Genomic DNA, 20,694 nt, shown 5'->3' with positions numbered 1-20,694 from the left:
ACATGGTTAGTAATTAGGAAAGTACAAATTACAACCACAATGAAATACTAATGCTGATGTCCTAGACTGCCTAGATGATGACAGTACCCTATGTAAAGCAACTGGAAATCGCCTGCTTGTTAGTGGAAATGCAGAAAAGTACACCACTTGGAAAACATATTTAAACAAACGTACCGTGCAGTTTAGCAATCCCACTCTTAGGTATTGCTACCAAAAGAAGTGCGCAGTGAGGCGGGGGGGTGGGGGGGGGATACACACACACACACACACACACACACACACACACAGACTTGTATATGAATGTGTATAGCTTCTTCATCTTTAAAATTTTTTAAATGAAATAACCCAAATAAATGTGAATAGGTAACCAAATTGTGCTATTTCCAGACAGTTGAATACCATCCAACGTTAAAAAAAAAAAGGTATATGCACTTCTGGTACATGTAACAATATGGATGTATCTCAGAAGCCATAGCTGAGTAAAAGAAACCAGGCACAAAAAGCTACGTACAATATGATCAATTTATATAACATTCTGGAAAAGACAATAGGAACTGAAATTGGATCAATGGCTGCCAAGGGATGGGGTCATGGGGGGATATTGACTGCAGGGGGGTCAGAAGTACATTTTAGGGGTGATGGAAACGTTAGGGATCTTGACTGTGGTAGTGGTCACGTGACTACATTTATCAAAACTCATTGAAAAGATGATTTTATTGTATGTATACCAAACTGCCTTTCAAAAAAAAGCCAGTTTTCAACATCAGAAATTACCTTCACAGGGACATCTGGGTGGCTCAATGAGATAATAAGCGTCCAACTCTTGGTTTTGGCTCAGGTCATGATCTCATGGTTCCTGAGTTCAAGCCCTGTGTTGGGCTCTATGCTGACAGCTTGGGATCCTGTCTCTGCCCCTCCCCTGCTTGCACTCTCTCTGCTCGTTCTCTCTTTCTCTCTGTCTCAAAATAAATAAACTTAAAAAAAATTACCTTCACAAATTTCAGGGTAAAGAAAACTCTAGAAGATAGATCAGATGACTCCTAAATCAGGTCCTTAGTCTTTTGATTCAGTGGTGGTGTTTTTTTATTGTGAATACATTTTCATATATTAAAAGTTAATAGTCTTTTATTATCAAAATTTTGTTACCAGTGTACAATCTTCTTGCCCCAAAACAAGATCTGTCTTCATTTATTTGAGTCATCCTTTATAAAGTTACCTAAATACATTATTTAATTGTCTTCATGTATATCTTACACAGTTTGTGTTCATTTCATTCTCTGTTATGTACTCTTTGTGAGTGCTCTTGTAAATCGAGTCTTTTCTTCCACTCTCTGTATATATTGTTGTTGTTAGACATTTGGTTTCCACTTTTTGGCTACTGTGAAGAAAACTATGAACATTCTTGTACAAGTATTTTTGTGGACAGATGTTTTCATATCACTTGAGTAAAATGTAGGAGAACTTTGGGTTATAGGGTATGTGTTATGTTTACCTTTTTGAGAAATTGCCGTTTTTCAGAATGATTATACCATTTTTATACTCCCACCAGCAAGGCATGAGAATTCTGAAAGTTCAACATCCTTTCCTACATTCAATGTGGAGTCTAATTTTAGCTATTGTAGTGGGCATAAAGTAGTGTATCCTTGTGACTTTCATTTGAATGTCCTTCTGATATTGAGCAACTTTTTATGAACTTTTTGGACAAAGAAATATCTTTTATGAAGTGTTTATGAAGCTCAAGTATTTTGCCCAGTTTTTATTGGGTTGTTTATATATATATATTTTTTAATGTTTATTTATTTTTGAGAGAGAGAGAGACAGAGCACAAGTAGGGGAGGGGCAGAGAGAGAGGGAGACACAGAATCTGAAGCAGGCTCCAGGCTCTGAGCTGTCAGCATAGAGCCCGATGCAGGGCTTGAACCCACAAACTGCGAGATCATGACCTGAGCCAAAGTCGGAGGCTTAACCAACTGAGCCACTCAGGTACCCCTGGGTTGCTTATATTTTTATTATTAATTTGTTAGAGTTATTTATATATTTTGGATGCAAGTCCTTTGACAATATTTTCTCCCAGCCTGTGGCTTACCTTTTAATTTTCTCATCAGTCCCTTTTGATGAGTAGAGGATTTTAGTTTTGATAGTCCAGTTTTTCAGTTTTTTCTTTTGTACTTCATATTTTTTGTGTCCTCTCTAAAAAATCTTTTTTTCCCTCAGAGTCTCAAAGATACTTTTCTGTTTTTTGAAGACTATATGTTAGCTTTACATTTGAGTCTATCATACATATCAAATTAATTTTTTGGCACAGGGTGAGAAATGAGTAGAGGTTCTTTTCCTCCTAAGGTTTATGCAATTTTTCCAGGACTATTTGTTGAAAAGATTGTCATTTCCCCCATTTAATTGCTTTGGCCCCTTCTTCCATTATACATTCTAACCGTTTATTTGAAAAGAAATTCATTCTTTATACAACATATTTGGTATAGAACCATTTACCCTTTGAAATCTCTTTTTGATAGCAATTTTGCAGTTGATTCCTTTGGCCTAAGTATGAAATCGTATTATCAGTTAATAATGATCATTTGCTCCTTATTTCTCTTTCTGATGTCATCAGATGCCACTTCCAGAACAATGCCAAAGAGTGGTGATAGTGGACATTCTTATTCCTGAAAAAAGCATTAATGGAAATGCTTTTATTTTATGAAGCACAATGATACTTTTAGGGTGTGGGCTTTAAGGTAGCCAGTTTCTATATTAAGTGAGTACCAATAAATTTCTACTTAAGGTTTTTATGAGCAGCAGACTTTGGATTTTACAAATAGTATAGGCTTTATACAGATAATAATATGATTATTTTCTTCTATCAATTTGAGGAATTCTATTGACTTCTTAAAATATAAAGCTATTCTTACAATATCTGGTTGAATTCTACTTGGTCACTTTGGTTTATTCTTTTAATATGCTGGATTCTATATGGTAACATTTTTTATTTAGAATTTTTGCACTGTATTCACATGATAGATCAGTTAATCTACATTTCCTTTATTATCTCTTTGTTAGAACTTTATGAATGTTAAGCTAGCTCTCTGAGGAGGATTTGGAAGCTTTTTCCATACTCTGGAGCATTAAACACTATTGATAATACCTGTGCTTTATTTAAATGGCTGGAAAAATTGGGGCGCCTGGGTGGCTCAGTCGGTTGAGCTTCCGACTGTGGCTTAGGTCATGATCTCACTGTCTGTGAGTTAGAGCCCCGCGTCAGGCTCTGTGCTGACAGCTCAGAGCCTGGAGCCTGCTTCGGATTCTGTGTCTCCCTCTCTGTCTCTGACCCTCCCCCATTCATGTTCTCTCTCTGTCTCAAAAACAAATAAACATTAAGAAAAAAAAATTTGGGGGGACGCCTGGGTGCCTCAGTCAGTTAAGCGGCCGACTTCGGCTCAAGTCATGATCTCGTGGTCCATGAGTTCAAGCCCCGCGTCGGGCTCTGTGCCTACAGCTCAGAGCCTGGAGCCTGTTTCAGATTCTGTGTCTCCCTCTCTCTGACCCTCCCCCGTTCATGCTGTGTGTCTCTCTCTGTCTCAAAAATAAATAAACGTTAAAAAATAAAAATAAAAAAAAGATGTTAAAAAAGAAAAAAAAGGGGCGCCTGGGTGGCTCAGTCAGTTAAGCATCTGACTTTGGCTCAGGTCATGATCTCGCGGTATGTGAGTTCAAGCCCCGCGTCGGGCTCTGTGCTGACTGCTCAGAGCCTGGAGCCTGTTTCAGATTCTGTGTCTCCCTCTCTCTCTGACCCTCCCCCGTTCATGCTCTGTCTCTCTCTGTCTCAAAAATAAATAAATGTTAAAAAAAAATTTTTTTTTAAATTTTTTTAATTAAAAAATAAAATAAAATAAATGGCTGGAAAAATATACCAATATTGTTATTTGTGCCTGGTAATAAACCTAAGTAGTCTTAAAAAAAAAAAAAAAAAACTCTTTCAAAAAGGAATAGTGTATCTTGTTTCCTTGGTCAGGTATATTCTAATTCTTCTGAAATTGTTAATTTTATAATAAATTCCTTGGAATTTTTTATTGAGCAGATACTGTTAATGCAGATAGGGAGTGCCATGGGTGAGTTGTTGTATGAAATACTTTATATTCTGAGAGTGAGTCACTAATTTGGCCTCTACCTACATGTGATTAGTAATGGTTTGATAGGAACTGAACTTCTGGTGATCATAAACTTTTAATGCACTATTGAAATAGGAGGGGAAGTAAATGATTCATTTAATCTCTTTATTGACAAAGAATCTCTCATTAAGAACTTTTACCAGTCAGAGGGGCACCTGGGTAGCTCTGTTGGTTAAGCAATCGACTTCAGCTCAGGTCATGATCCCACAGCTCCTGGGTTCGAGCCCAGCGTCCAGCTCTGTGCTGACAGCTCAGAGCCTGGAGCCTGTTTCAGATTCTGTGTCTCCCTCTCTCTCTGCCCCTCCCCTGCTCATGCTGTCTCTCTCTATGAAAATAATAAATAAACATTAAAAAAAATTTTTTTTAAAGAATTTACCAGCTAATATTTTTGCTAGACTAATAATAAGTACCTTTATTAGGAAAGTCTAAAGATAATGAGCTCTGGAAATATGAAGATCATTGGGTTTTTCACTTTTGGTGGCCAGAGAATATTTGATACCTTATTTGATAAGAGTATTCTTTATTCAGTATTGGAGAACTAGGTTGATCGTTTCTAGAAAACTTCTTAAAGTTTAAAATAGAGAGTTTAGAATTTGGATTGAAGGTTTGTGGTCTGAAGCACCTTGACCCACTTTATGTGGTAGGCTGAATAATGGCCCGAGATACTCATATCCTAATCTCTGGAATCTGTGAATCTTACTTTCTATGGCAAAAGGGACTTTGTGATTAAATCAAGGATCTTGAGATATTATTTTGGAAAATTCTGGTGGGCCTTAAATGTAATCACAAGTCTCCTTTTAAGAGGGAAGTGGAAGGAGGTTTGACTACCGTAGAAGAGAAGGCAGTATGACCACAGAAGCAGAGATTGTTGTGATGTAGCCAAGAGATGTAATTCTTTTTTCAAAGAGATTTAAGACTGTTTAAGAGCCAAGGAGTGCCAGTCTCTAAAAACTGGAAAAAGCAAGGAATACATTCTCCTCTGGAGCTTCCAGAAAGAATCTGTCCAACTGATACCTTTATTGAGCCTTAAGACTCATTTTGGATTTCTGGCAACCAGAACTGTAATACAATAAATTTGTATTATTTTAAGCCACTATAAGTTTGTAGTAATTTGTTACAGCAGCAACAGGAAATTCATACAGTATGCATACACCTCAGCTAAACATGAGGCAAGACCCTAGACCTGTGGAGTTCAACTCCATAGCCTCAGCACCAAAAGCAGTGCCTTTGTTGATGGAGGAAGGAAGAGAAGGAGGGGGAAAAATCAGGTAATTCATATTTAAATGAATATTTTGAGCATGGTGTAGGTGTCTAATTTCTGAACGAAGCAGAGAAAAACAGCTTGAAAACTCAAAACCCACCCCTAACCAAATAGGTTCTATAGTATTATTCTAGCACATCACTTTAAAAAATTGAACAGTAGGGGCGCCTGGGTGGCTCAGTCAGTTAAGCATCTGACTCTTAATTTTGGCTCAAGTCTTGATCTCATGGTTCTGAGATCGAGCCCAGAGTTCTGAGCTCTGGTGCTGGATGTGGAGCCTGCTTACGATTCTCTCTCTCCCTCTCCCTCTGCCCCTCCCCTTCACCAGGTATCATACTATTTTTGGTGCAGTTGTAAATGAGATTGTTTTCTTAATTTCTCTTTCTGCTGCTTCTTTATTTGTGTGTAAAAATGCAACAGATTTCTGTATATTAATTTTATATGCGATTTTACTGAATTCATTTATCAGTTCTAGTAGTTTTATGGTGGTCTGCAGGGTTTTCTATGTAGAGCATCATGTCATCTGCAAATAGTGAATGTTTTACTTCTTCTTTATCAATTGGGATGCCTTTTACTTCTTTTTCTTGTCTGACTGCTGTGACTAGGACTTCCAATACTATGTTGAATGAAAGTGGTGAGTGGACATCCTTATCTTGTTCCTGAATGATGGTAGCTGTATTTTTTCCATATATATATATATATATATATATAATAAAAATTATGTTGAAGTGTGTTCCTCTAACCTACTTTGTTGAGAGTTTTTTTCATGAATGGATATTGTACTTTGTCAAATACTTTTTCCGCATCTAATGAGATGACGATATGGTTTTTATCCTTTCTGGTGTTAATGTGTTTCTGCCTCTTTTGGATGATTATCATATGAACATCCATTAATAACGTTTTAAAAGCAACCAAACAAAAACTCTGTCCATCTATGGCCACATTTCTTCATCTTCAGAGTAAAAAAGTGCATTTCTGTACCTCCTGTTTTCTCTTCAACACACCCCATTCAGGCTGTGATTCCTACCTCACTGGTGAAATGACTTTCCCCAAGGTTATTAGCAATCTCCATCTTGCCAAAATCTAGTAATCAATTCTCTGTAAATTCTTATCTTCTTATATTTCAGCTCAGTCTCCCAGCAGGATTTGACAGTCAACCAGTTTCTATGTACAATTACTGGATTTCCTCCTGAGTGGCCACTTTTCCTCCTGAACAAGTCTGTTGAGCTGTCTCAGGGATATCTCTTCTGCTGCCTTCTCTTACCCATCTTCATCTTATCCCAAAGTGAGTTCATTCAGTTTTGTGACTTTAAATACATCTGTAGGAGCTCCTGAGTGGCTCAGTTGGCTAAGCGACTGATGCTTGATTTCATGATCTCACGGGTTCATGAGTTCAAGCCCTGCATCGGGCTCTGTGCTGACAGCACAGAGCCTGCTTGGGATTCATTCTCTTTCTCTCTCTCTATCCCTTCCCAGCTCATGCATGCACACATACTCTAGATAGATAGATAGATAGATAGATAGATAGATAGATAGATAGATAAAAATTGGTAGCTACATAGTCATGAAATGATTATAGCTGCCAGCAAGTAAGGATCATAATAGTGAGGATCATTTCCTGATTTATATAGGAACACCAGCAAGAGCATGTTCCATAAGCTACTGAGGCTTAGTATACTTAAGGCTTTTAGTTATTTGAATAAGGCTATCAGTTATCCGAAATACACTGATATTTTTCACTATTTCTGAGCAGTGATAGTCATTCACAATCTAATGATCATGTCCTTGGTACCCAGGAAAAAGGGGGGGACTCAGTTCTTGTCTGTTGAGTTGATGAAACTGCTAGCCTCCAAGTGTAGAGTCTTTACAATACACTTCACAGTGCAAACTGCTTCTGCTAAAATGTTACAGAAATAAGAACGGGATCAGAAATTGCACGGATAGTGTCAGAGTTACGCTCCACGTAGATTGAAAGCAGTCTCAAAGTATAACATGTTCATATTAAGTGGGTAGTAAGATTATGAGTTGTTTCTTTCTTTCTTTAAGACTTTTCTGTTTGGGCAAATAGTCATATGGGCGTGATTTCTGGGCAGAGCCTGAGAAGGGCCCAGCTCTTGGCTTATAGCCAGTGTGTGAGGCACAGACCCACAGTAGACTGTCCTTGCCCAGACTTGCGATTGAATCTCTAGTAGCAATGGCTACTTAATACCAGTACAGTCTAAATTACTCCCCAAGGTTGTCAGACTGAGAACATTTGTTTATTCGTTCAGCACATGCGTAGTGAGTGGCTGACTTTACCCAGCCATGTTAGTCACATTAAGCATAAAGTAAACCAACTAGACTATGGCCCCTGTACTCAACCCGCTTCTGGTATGTTTGGGAAGAAGACCCATATTAAGCAACTAACACATTCAAGCAATTTCAGCTCGTGATAATGGTCGTGAGGGAAAGTATCAGATGCTACATGAGCGCACAGGGCAGAGGAGAGTGTAATTTAGGTCGAGTTTCAGGTAAGACTGAGATCCAGAAACAGAGAGGTCTTAGCCAACTTGCATAAGAATATGCCAAATACAGGATACTGCATGGCAAGGGCCAAGAGGCACAGAAGAGCATCTGAAGAACTGAAGGAGGCCGGCGTGGGACTGATGCAGCCGAGTGGGGAGATGGACAGGACGGAGAGGCAGGCAGGATCAGGTGTGGTCCCGTGAGCTGCAATTTGGGAAAGCTGTCCCGGGACCAAAACAAGTCAAAAGACGCTGAGAAGGAAGGGTGCTGCAGCCGCCCGCAACCCCTCGAGCCTCTAGTAACAGAAAGGCTCCTCACTTGGGCTCCACACAAGCCCCGTGTTTGCCGTGACCTCCCGGCCAAGAGACCTGCTTTGGAGCCAGAGTGACGGGGTGCCGTTAGTGTACAGCAGCACCCCAGCCTCTGGAGGATCCGGTCTCCACACACTAAGCACGTGAGGGCAGTAAACAAATGCACTTTCTGAAGAAACTGAGGGTGCACTGGGTCCAGGGATTTAAGTCAGATCGGCCATCTCCTCCACGATGTCCCTTGGGAGCTCTGATCTACAGTATTGGATTCTGTCTAATTCTGCTACCAAGTTACTGGCATGAGGTTTCTTTTATAAACTAACAGTGAGTAAGCCTTTCGATCAGCAACCTTGGTTTTTGTGTGTTTTTTGGTCAGTTGTTTCTTCCTAGACTTAGAAGAAACATCTCTTTAATTATTGCCAATAAAGGTTAATATGAAGACCAAGTGATTGGTAAGCCTGTTTTCCTAATCTGTGTGATGATGTTCTAATACATCTAATACTTCATTATTGTCAGCGTGTGGTTGTGCTGCAAAATTTTCACCTTTGGTCATAGCTCATTACTGAAAACTAGCTATTGTAGGAGAAATGCCCTTGAGTCACATACTTGTATTGTCATGGTGTTCTCTCATAAGTGATTCTTTTTTTTTTTTTTATTTTTGGGACAGAGAGAGACAGAGCATGAACGGGGGAGGGGCAGAGAGAGAGGGAGACACAGAATCGGAAACAGGCTCCAGGCTCCGAGCCATCAGCCCAGAGCCTGACGCGGGGCTCGAACTCACAGACCGCGAGATCGTGACCTGGCTGAAGTCGGACGCTTAACCCACTGCGCCACCCAGGCGCCCCATCATAAGTGATTCTTGAGCATGCTTCGTTTGCCGTTTGTTGAAAATCACCGCAGAATGAAAACTAGTATCTTGAAGCCCAAGGACACCTTATCTCTTTCCTACACTTGGAATTCTGAGGAAGACTGTACTGAGCATTACTTTTTTTTTTTTTTTTTTTTATTCTTCTAGATTCTTCTTAAGCCTTTGCTGAAAACTCTTTGACACAAGATGGCTGCAAATAAGCCCAAGGGTCAGAATTCTTTGGCCTTACACAAAGTCATCATGGTGGGCAGTGGTGGTGTGGGCAAGTCTGCTTTGACTCTACAGTTCATGTATGATGAGGTAAGTGCCGATTTTATAATGGATATCGAAGTTTGGGCTTTCAGAGAGTATTTCTGTGCTTAGTTTTGGTGCTGTTTTAGGTGTATTCCTTAAGTCCTTGAAAGCTACTAATCATTTTTTCCTGTTTTTAAATTCAGAGCTATTTGTACACATGTTGATTTAACGAGTCAATAATTCAAGATCCTTAAAAACCTTTACTTTAAAAACAAAACAGAACTGGAAACAGTACCTATTTTGAAGCAAGCTAACTTTGGCTTTTTCATTTGAAGTGTTTTAATGGAGATTCCCACCTTGAATTAATAGAACTAGTAGGTAAAGTACCTAATTGAGACTTAAAGTTAACGTACATAGGTGTCCTGTGATAACTTTAACAATAGTAATGATAATAATAATTTTTTTTAAGTTTTATTTACTACTCTCTACACCCAACGTGAGGCTTGAACTCATGACCTAGAGATCAAGAGTCACATGCACCTCCAACTCAGCCAGCCAGGTGCCCCAATAATAAAATAATTTTAATAATCATGGAGAAATCAATTGTGGTATTTGGCTTAGCATATACTCATCATTAAACAAGTAAAGGCTATGGCCCTAAAATATAATCACTAGAAGGTTACAGATTTGTGTTCCTGTATTTATGTTGGACTTTATTTCCCTAGAGTTAAGACAGCAATATAGCCTTTCCCCAGAGGGCTCTTATCAAGCCTAAATGATTTAAGAGTTGATAATCCAGTTTAAACATTTATCCTCAATTCTTCCAATAGAAGCAGGGTTTTATGATTATTCTTTCTTACTTAATCTTCATAACAATCCTGCATGGTATGGTAGTATCCCCATTTTACGGATGAGAAAACAGAACCCCAGGGAGATTACCCAACCCAAGAAGAGTGATCTCCGATGAGTGACCAAGCTCTAAGCCTGGTCTCTTGACAACAAATCCTGCAGATCCTTACCACCCGATGTCTCCTATTTCCTGCTCATCAGCATTCTGTCACACACAAAACGCTTCCATCAGTTATCTTGTTCGCTGGGGACTATAATAAAAAATTTGGAAAGAGAGGAGATTGAAATGGTACTTTAAATGAAATTGCTGATTTATCTGTTCAATCTGTTTTCCCTACTACTCATTTTAATAACTAGTCTTTCAAACTAATCGCTAATTTCAGGCCCCTTCTTGACAATATGGAGGAGGTCAAAAGTAAGACTGTTCACAGGGTGCCTGAGTGGCTCAGTCGGTTAAGCATCCAACTCTTGATTTCGTCTCAGGTCATGATCTCATGTTTGTGGGTTTGAGCCCCTCATCTGGCTCTGCACTGACAGTGTAGTAGTGCCTGCTTGGGATTCTCTCTTACCCTCTCTCTCTGCCCCTCACCCACTGTGTGCATGTTCTCTCTCTTTCTCTCTCTCTCTCTCTCAAAATAAATAAATAAAAAAACTTTTAAAAAAGGTAAGACTGCTCACATACCTTACATTTGATGAATGCTTAACTTTTCATTTAGTATTGATAAATACTAATATTCACCATAGTATCTGATGTGCTATCTGAATATTTGTATTTGATATTCATAAATATGCAAATAAAAATTAGCATGTAAATATGGTAGAATGTCCCATAGCCTTTATAGTTACAAATACACTGTGTTTGTATTTTTAATAATTATTTAGTGAGCGTCTACATGTTTCAGGCATGTTCTAAGCTCTGGGAGATGGAGTGATGAGTAGAATAGTCAAGTCCCTACTCCCAAGGGTTAAATTCTAGTAGAGGGATATAGACATTGAGCCAATATATAGGAACATATCAGATAATGAAAATACTTATAGGAACTAATTAAAAAAACCCTACAAAAGTGTGTATGTATACATCCTTACATGCTAACAATGATACAGTGATCAAAAATATCAAGGGGAGATTTACAGAGTTGAAGATAGATGTGGGAATGTAAAGTTGTTTAGTTGTACTATTATTTTAAAAATCAGATGTTTAGAGAGAGATCTAAAAGTTCATGATTTGCCACTCTACTGAGTAGTATAAGTCACTTTTTTGATTTGGTTCATTTTAGAAAAGAGATTTCACAACTCTCAATGCTTACCTAAATATTGAGTTACTTTCAAGTTATTTCCACAATTCTGGCATGAAAATTTATATTTAGTGTCACATTGAAAAGAATTTTTATGTATTTGATTAAATATGTTTATAATCAGGGTGCCTGGGTGGCTTGGTCGGTTAAGCGTCCAACTTCGGCTCAGGTCATGATCTCATGGTCCGTGAGTTCGAGCCCCGCGTCGGGCTCTGTGCTGACAGCTCAGAGCCTGGAGCCTGTTTCAGATTCTGTGTCTCCCTCTCTCTCTGCCCCTCCCCTGTTCATGCTCTGTCTCTCTCTGTCTCAAAATTAAATAAACGTTAAAAAAAATTTTTTTTTAAATATATGTGTAATAGCTTTTGTAGGTATGGTGTTTTAAGGAAGAAAACAGCACCGTTTTCAAGCTGTAAACAGTCTAGACTTAATCATTTAACCCTGGCTTTTTACAAATGTCGAAGCCACCAAATTACCTAAAATGAAAATTTAAATTAATGAGTTTTTACTATCGGGGAAACCTGAATGAAAAGTACATGGGACCTCTCTGTACTATTTCAGCAGCTTCACGTGAATCTCTATTTCATCTTCTGTAGTTTGTGGAGGACTACGAGCCTACCAAAGCGGACAGCTATCGGAAGAAGGTCGTGCTGGATGGGGAGGAAGTGCAGATCGATATCTTGGATACAGCTGGGCAGGAGGATTACGCTGCAATTAGAGACAACTACTTTCGGAGTGGGGAGGGTTTCCTCTGTGTCTTCTCGATTACAGAAATGGAATCCTTTGCAGCCACAGCCGACTTCAGGTGTGTCAGGGACGAATGCCGTTGTACAGGTGTCCTCCCCAGAAACAAGTGGACAACCAGAGGTGGTTACTTGTTAGTCTTTCCCTCTGCGTGCAGTTGTGTTTATTCCCTCTTTGATGGTAGTGCGTGACTCCATCCACAGTGCATGTACACTCAGGTGTTCCGTGTACGTCGTGTAATCTTCCAGCCATCCCCGTGCCCTCTGTATTGGCGCGTGAGATGGTGGCAGCCTCAGTCCCCAAAGTCTGTTAGGCGTTACTGGAGTATTTCTCTTCAGAGTACAGTACTGATGCTGCTGGAATAGTTGATGCTTGGATCACATAATGGAGCTCTGACCCAGATTTCAGATCTTTCTGCGTTAGTCACTGGCTTTACAGCACCTGTGTGATGCTGAGCGGGCACATCGCCATCCTCCTCACCACACAGATGCCCCGACAGTGCACACCGATTATCTTAATAGAAGTAGGGGCGCCTGGGTGGCTCAGTCGGTGAAGCGTCCGACTTCAGCTCAGGTCATGATCTCGTGGTTTGTGAATCCAAGCCTCACATCGGGCTCTGTGCTGACAGCTTGGAGCCTGGGGCCTGCTTCAGATTGTGTCTCCCTCTCTCTCTGCCTCTCCCCCACTTGTGCTCTGTCTCTCTCTGTCTATCAAAAATAAATAAATGTAAAAAAAAAAATTAATAGAAGTAATAATACCGTAGAGTGGTACACTGGGTTGTGTGATACAATAGTTTTTATATTTCACTTACTATTTGCCTAATCAAATTCTGTCATCCATTTGGTTTGCACGGGGGCGGTTGGTGAAGGGGAGAGGGGTTCTTTTTTTTGTTTGTTTGTTTTGTTTTTTTGGGGGGGAGAGGGGTTCTAAGGGAAATATGCCATGAATAAGTTCTTGAATAGCCTCAGTTACTACATGCGTAATCAAAAGTAGTCTTTTTTTTTTTAATTTTTTTTTAATGTATATTTATTTTTGTTAGAGACAGAGCACAAGTGGGGGAGGGGCAGAGAGAGGGAGACACAGGATCCAAAGCAGGCTCCAGGCTCTAGGCTGTCAGCACAGAGCCTGACGCGGGGCTCGAACTCACAAACCGTGAGATCATGACCTGAGCCGAAGTCGGACGCTTAACCGACTGAGCCACCCAGGCGCCCCAAAAGTAGTCTTTAATTATATATTTTTTATTTCTGTTTAAGTGTTTGCCTTGATATAAGGGACACAAAAGAAGCATGTGGTGAACCCTCTGTTTTCAAGATTCACACAGCCTAGATGATGAAGGCCTGAAACCAAGAGCAAGGTAGTGACAGAGTAGGAGATGTGGGCAGTGATGATTACAGGGACCAGGAGAGGAGAGGAGCTCAGAGGCCTTCTTGAGATAGATGAGCATGAAGGATGAGAAGGATTTCCACAGATAAGGAAAGAAGTTTTCCAGCACTTGAGCAAGAACTGAACCTGGGCTTACATAAAGCCTCCTTTCCGTGTGCATTCGAAAGTGTCAAGAACTCAGGGAATCTCAAGGACAAAACACGTCATTGAGAAACTTTTAAAATGCACATCTATTTGTAAAATTAACTTTGTTGTCTCTAAAGAAGGAGTTATGTATGGGATAAAGTGCACACGGTGGCAGGCCCTGCTAACTTACAGTCCTGGGAGACGTGTTGAAAGTTAGAGAACTGTCAGTGCTTATTCACTCATTCAGCACATATTTGAGCGCTTATTATGGAGCAAGTCCTGTTCTAGGTGATGGGATAAATGTGTCACCGTAGTTGCCAAAGCCAAAGTGGTGTCTCAAGGGAATAAAGAGAGTAAGAATCTTGGGCTGTGGCTTTTACAGAAAATAAGTGAATCATTCATTACTCTTCTGTTGTCCCTCCAGTGTGTTGCCCTTCCCATAACAGTCCTGGTGACTCAGTGGCGACACAGGAAAGGCATTTTTGAGACAGTCCGAGTGGTTGCGCTCCACCTGGTCTGACCTGCAGAGTGTGGCACCAGCGGCGGCTCCTCTCTTCAGCCTTCCTGGGCCTCCTGTCCCCAGGGCGGAACCCACTGCTTGCTCCTCTGTGTGCAGAGTGCCTACCCCCACTCTGAGAGCACACTCGCTGCACTTGTAGCATCAGCTTGATTTGCATGTGTTTTTCCTGACCAGGAGAAAACTCTTGAGAGCAGGACCCATTTCCTATCCACCTGAGGATCCCTGGGACCCATATTTGGTACCGTTCCTGGCATATATCATACAGGGCATGTTTAGTAAACGTTTGATAGAAATGTTAGAAAATGTTCTTTTTTTTTTTTTTCTGGTTCTCACTTTTCTTATGTCAAAAATGAAAAAGTTGGACCAGTTTATAAAAGTACTTTCCTATTCTAAAATTCTATAATAGCCTCTAAAACTCCGCTTAAAGGGAGCATCACATTAAGTCAAATGCGTAGGAAGGTTGTAGATATAGCAGTGCCTTTCTCTGACATCCAGGAAAGTAGCTAATTAAAACCAGCTAATTAACTCTCATGAATATTGTCTTCTCACCTCTGAACCCAGAAGGTCCAGGCTTTCCAACGCCACATTTCTGATAGCATTAATCACACTGTATTTTCAGTATTGGTCTTCCTGGAGCATTGGACTCAGTAACTTATGAGGTATTTATTAAGAAATAAGTTAATGACTATATCTACATGCGACCAGAAGTACTGGTCACAAATGCCAGAGTCAGTCTCTGGTGGTTAGTGAGATTAAGTGGTAAGTCAGGTGTTGTTAACATCTTAGTGTGAGGCTGTTGATCACAAAGGAAACTGGTTAAGGAGGTTACAGCAAATTTGTTGTCACCAGCAGTAGAAAAAGATTTGGACTGGCTGATATCCCCTTCACAAATACGTCATAAATTTAATAGTAGTGATGGTGAGTGTTGATGTGCTCTTTGCAAGAGATCATGTGGATGGTAGACAACATCACAGCCCTGTAGTACAGCTTAGCATGTGTCACCAAGTCCCTGTGCCTGGCTGACATTGTAACTTCTTCCTAAAAGGATGGGTAATAGGCTAAGTACCAGTCAGTGGAAGATGGAGGTGACTATATGGTCTACAATCTGTTCACAGTAGAAAAACTAGGAATTAAAAAAAAAAAAATTAGGGGGACCTGGATGGCCCAGTCAGTTAGCATCTGACTCTTGATTTTGGCTCAGGTCATGATGTCACAGTTCATGGGATTGAGCCCTGTGTCGGGATCAGGAACTGGGTGCGGAGCCTGCTTAAGATTCTCTCTTTCTCCCTTTCTCTCAGCCGCTCCCTCTCTCTCTGTCTCTCTTTTTCTCTCTCTCTCTCAAAAAAAGAAAGAAAAACTAGGAATTCAGGTCCAAAGAGCTGCCTACAAACACTGAGTCTGTTAGAATATTTACAACAACATCAGAAATCAGGTGAATGAAGTGATATGAAAGGTAGTAACACTGCCTAATACTCATACAGTGCTCACCACACACTAGACACTTCGAAGCATTAACAAGACAAGCCAGATACTAGCGAATTTCATGGATTCTAAGGCACCCATTTTTTACATCTTATCTCTTAAAATCAGAAGCACAAAATCTAAGAAGCACAAAATGGACAAATCTGAGATCAAGGCTTGATGAAGATTCATACTCAGTCTCTCAAATGTATCTTATCATGATAGATCCTCGCAAAACCAGGTATACTCTGCTGACCTGTCATCCCAATAATCCCTTTAATTTTCTCATTTTCTCTTAGTCTGAACTATTTGTGTTCCTGTAGTTCCAACGTCTTTTAATAATTTCAGAGGGGAGGCACCGGTAAGTTAGCAAGAAAGTGTTGATTTTATAAGAAAACCACTTTCTCCAATACAGTAATAATAATGATTAAGAACAGCTAGCGTTTACTGAATATTTACTACGTGCTAGGCACAACTCTAAGTACTTTGCGTTTCATCCTCATAGCAACCTTATAAGGAAGGTATTATTGTTAGCCCCATGTTACGCATGGGAAACTGAGGCAAAGAATTACTTTGCTCACAGTCACCTAAGAAGGACAGAGAGCCATGATACCTTTGGAACTGGTGACAGCATATAACTTCTCTGTGAATACAAAAGCTGTACTCCAGAGCAGACTTGCAGAGATTTCTGGCATGTGTGGGGTTTTTTAAAACATTTGGTAGGACCATTGATATGATGTAATAGGAATGGCACTCTCTCCTTCTGTGGTCTTCCTCCCCAAATCCCATGACCCCAATTTAATCATGAGAAAAACATCAGACAAATACCAGTTGAGAGATTTTCTACAAATTAGCTGACCAGCACGTCTCAAAACTGTCAAGGTCATCAAAACCAAGGCAAGTCTGAGAACTGTCAGAGTCACATGGAATCTAAGGCAATATGACAGCTAAATGTCATGTGGTGTCCTGGATGGGATCTTAGGACAGGAGGGAAAAACTGAAAACATCTGAATAAAATTTGGACTTCAGCTAATAATGATGTATCAAGATTGGTCCCTTCGCTATGATAAATGTACCACGCTGACGTAAGGTGTTAACAGTAGGGGAAACAGGGTGTGGAGAATACGGCAACTCTCTGCACTGTCTTCACTACTTTTTGCAAATCTAAAACCATCCTTACGTTGAAAGCTTATTTTCAAAAACACTTGGAGGAAGTAGCCTTTGACACTTTGATTTTGTGCCTCCACTACCATATTGCTACTCTCTTCAGTGTATTTTCCCTTCGACAGTGAAGTGTGTAATTCAAGTGGTTGGTGGTAGAATAAGGAAGAGGTGCAGCACACGCCCTACCGTGCCATGAATGAGTTAATTGTTATGTAGACACACACACACGTAAAGGCTAATGGCAGATGGTGTTAGTTATTTTGTTAGCTTAACCTGTGGGGGTGATATTAATATTTCTTTCTCATTTTCTTTTATCCAGGGAGCAGATCTTAAGAGTAAAAGAAGATGAGAATGTTCCATTTCTGCTGGTTGGTAACAAATCAGATTTAGAAGATAAAAGGCAGGTTTCTGTAGAAGAGGCGAAAACCAGAGCCGACCAGTGGAATGTCAACTATGTGGAAACATCTGCTAAAACTCGAGCTAATGTTGACAAGGTAAAGGGTGGCTGTCCTTACTGCTACATCATGTTAATAAGCTGATTTGCTTTAACTCAGCTGCATTTTGTCCAGAGATTTGTGAAACTTTCAAATGGTGATTTAGTATGTGCTGATTATTATCTGCCCTAAATGCTCAAGTGCAACATGTTAGGCATTTCTCACTTCACCTTGTCCTCAGGCTCCCAAGAGACATTAAAACATGAGACACCACAGCTAAGTGGTTTTTTTCTAGCGCTAACAGGATTTCTGACCCGAATCGCTGCCTTTTCTTAATTTTTCTTTTTTCTTACCCTGAGCGGCTGGATAATTTAGAAGTGTCCTCTGAGCTGACACCTGCCCAGCCCTATTTAAGTTCTCAAAAGTAAAGGTACCTCCAAAGACAAAGGAGCCCCAGATAAGAGGGCTTTGAAATCTGTTACTACACCTATGCCCCTACCCTCACCTCTGTTTCCCCCTGAGCCCTCTTCTTTGTCCACATTGGCCCTTCGCCGAGTCCAGGCCAGGAACACCCTTGCCTTGTTCCTGGGAACCTGCCCACATACGTTATTTCATGCTGCTGCCGAGACCTGCGTCTTCAGTGTTTAGGAAGACTGAGGCACCACCCCCTTGAGCCCTCCACACGAGGCCTCTTTTAGCCTCCAAGCATCTAGGCTCTACTGAGTGCCTCTCAAACTCTAACTGGCAGAAGTGTCTATGAAACTTAATACACATGGATTCCTGGGTCTTACCCCCAGAGATTTTGCTTCATTTGCTGTGGGGTGGGACCTGAGAATTTGCATTTCTAGGAAGCTCTAGGTGGTACAGACTGTGGCCTGGTGGACCACACTTTGAGTAACACTGCTCTGGGTGGCTTTAAGTTTTAGCGAACTGGTCTGCTTGTGCCTGTAGACTCGTAATACCAATACAGAAATCATTGGGTTAAAAAAAATTAGTCTTTCTTTTCATTTGCTATGGGTTTTTTTTTTTTAAGTTTATTTATTTAGTTTGAGAGAGTATGCATGAGCAAGTAGAGGAGGGGCAGAGAGAGAGAGAGACAGACAGTCCCAAGCAGGGTCCGCAGTGTCGGCACAGAGCCCAACACGGGGCTCAAACTCACAAACCATGAGATCATGACACGAGCCAAAACCAAGAGTTGGACACTCGACCAACTGAGCCACCCAGGCACCCCCAATTACTGTAGGTCTTAAGGTAATGTCACAATACTGTCTTAAGCTGATTAAATTTCTTGTCACATGGTGAGATTCCTGTAGTTCCAAGAGATCTGTACAAAATGAGTGTTATAAGATTTCTACATAGTCTATACCAGTTTTCTCCAAAGTTATGGCAAATGTATTTAAAGTACTAATAAAAATAGGTTTTAAAGTTCAGTGTGTTTGGGGTTTTGAAAGGCAGCATTGAATATTAGTGTGTGTGTGTGTGTGTGTTTCGTTTCTTCCAAACTGATGAGCAGTTGTGGAACACACTCTAAAACCTATTCAGACTAAAGACAGTGGGTCCAAGAGGTGAGCAGTAACCACAAAAGCTATGGAGCGGTCATTATAACAATCTCTGTGCTGTCATCTGCTGGCGTGAATTTTTTGCCATATGCATGTATTTTCAAAAGAGGAAAGTTGAAAGTGTAGGGCTATTTTAGTTACTCTGGCTGTGTAACAAAATATACCCCCAAAACTTATGGGTGAAAGTAACCATTTATTATGCTCATGGAATCTCTGGGCCAAAGTTTTGGACAGATCACAGTGGAGTTGGCTCGTTTCAGTTCCACAGTGTCTCATGCCTCAGCTGAAAAGCTTGAAGTCTGGGAACTGGAAGCATCTTCAATTAGGTTCTGTTCTTTTCTTTCTTTTTTTTTTTTTTCAATTTTTTTTTTAATGTTTATTTATTTTTGAGAGAGAGAGAGAGAGAGAGTGTGTGTGAACAGGGGAGGGGCAGAGAGAGTGAGAGACAGAATCCGAAGCAGCCTCCAGGCTCCAAGCTGTCAGCACAGAGCCTGATACGGAGCTCGAACCCACGAACCATGAGATCATGACCTGAGCCAAAGTCAGAAGCTTAACTGACTGAGGCATCCAGGCCCTCTGATTAAGTTCTAAAGACTGTCCACACATGCCTGATCCAGGCAGTTGACACTGGCTGTTGTCCAGGGATGGCTCGGTTCCTCGCCATGTAACCTTTTCTGTTGTGTCCTACTTTAGGCTTTCTTAGAGCAAGAGCCAGTGTCACAAGAGAATAAGAACCAGGCAGAAACCATGTCATCTTTTATGACCTAGACAGGGAAGTTACTCAGCATTATTTCCACTTCATTCTGTTGGCTGGAGTAGTCGCAAGCCCTACCCAGGTTTGGGAGGAAGGGGAATGGTCTCCACGTGCTGATGGAGAATGGTAAGATGCTGGAAGAGTGCGTAGGGAGTATTGCTGTGGCCGGTTTTGCAAAGTATCGTCTGTACTCAAGGGTCACCTCTCCAAAGCAAAATTACATTAAATGTGGACGCTTATAAACCAAGGTACGGGGGCAGAGCAGGGTGGGGGTGGGCGCCTGGGTGATTCAATCGGTTGAGCGTCCAACTCTTGATTTTGGCTCAGGTAATGATCTCGCAGTTCGTGGGATTGAGCCCCACGTTGGGATCCACATTAAACGTAGAGCCTGCTTAAGATTCTGTTTTCCTTTGCCTGTCCTCCCACTTGCACGGATGCACACTCAGATAGATAGATAGATAGATAGATAGATAGATAGATAGATAGAAAGAAAGAAAGAAAGAAAGAAAGAAAGAAAGAAAGAAAGAAAAAGGTACAAGTTCATATGGAATACTGTAACTTGATGTACTACTCACCCTGAGGAGTGACTGCCAGATAAAATACCTCAGTGGCTAAATAAAAGTAACTTGCAGCAACTATTCAGTTTCTAGAATTAGGTTATATTTGGTTTCTTGCTGAGGAAATAATGTTAATAGGTAAAGGAGCTAATATTCAATGGTGTCTGTAAGACCCAGGCACTGTGGCCAGCACAGACCATTTGTCTTTAACTCTGTAAGGCATACTCTTCTCGTGCTCACTGTTTAGATGCGGAAAAGAAGTGGAAAGATTATACACCTGATTCAACTTCAAAAGGCCTGTGATGGCATCTGCTGGCTCTGGGTGCAGCCAACCCTGGTGCTCGTGTCATTTCCACACTGTTTTACTCGACACAATGGTGTCTCCTGTGGTGTCCCCCAGGCTGTATGTCGCCCGCTACTGGAAGCCTGGCACAGATTGTCGGGGGGTGGCAAGTGTTAATACTGGCTCCTATTAAACTGGCATGTATCTTGTTTGTCACAAAAAACGAATA

General features: G+C 40.7%; 1 protein-coding gene across 3 annotated transcripts in view; it reads left to right on the top strand.

Annotated features, from left to right (window-relative positions):
* RALA (RAS like proto-oncogene A) overlaps positions 1 to 20,694 on the top strand; it is a 73,135-nt gene that overhangs the window by 45,489 nt on the left and 6,952 nt on the right. For 2 of the 3 annotated variants that reach the window (XM_042963874.1, XM_042963883.1), the window contains 3 exons: positions 9,253 to 9,405; positions 12,077 to 12,285; positions 17,198 to 17,372. In XM_042963874.1, coding sequence (XP_042819808.1) covers positions 9,292 to 9,405; positions 12,077 to 12,285; positions 17,198 to 17,372 — 498 coding nt within the window. In that variant the 5' untranslated portion in view covers positions 9,253 to 9,291. Of the gene's footprint in view, positions 1 to 6,551; positions 6,710 to 9,252; positions 9,406 to 12,076; positions 12,286 to 17,197; positions 17,373 to 20,694 lie in introns of those variants that run through there. The other variant, XM_042963886.1, reaches the window with a different exon arrangement.

The sequence above is a fragment of the Panthera tigris genome, chromosome A2, assembly GCF_018350195.1.
Source record: "Panthera tigris isolate Pti1 chromosome A2, P.tigris_Pti1_mat1.1, whole genome shotgun sequence".
Classification (NCBI taxonomy): Eukaryota; Metazoa; Chordata; class Mammalia; order Carnivora; family Felidae; genus Panthera; species Panthera tigris.
Note: the sequence above shows the minus strand (reverse complement) of the source record. Positions and strands in the feature narration are given on the sequence as shown.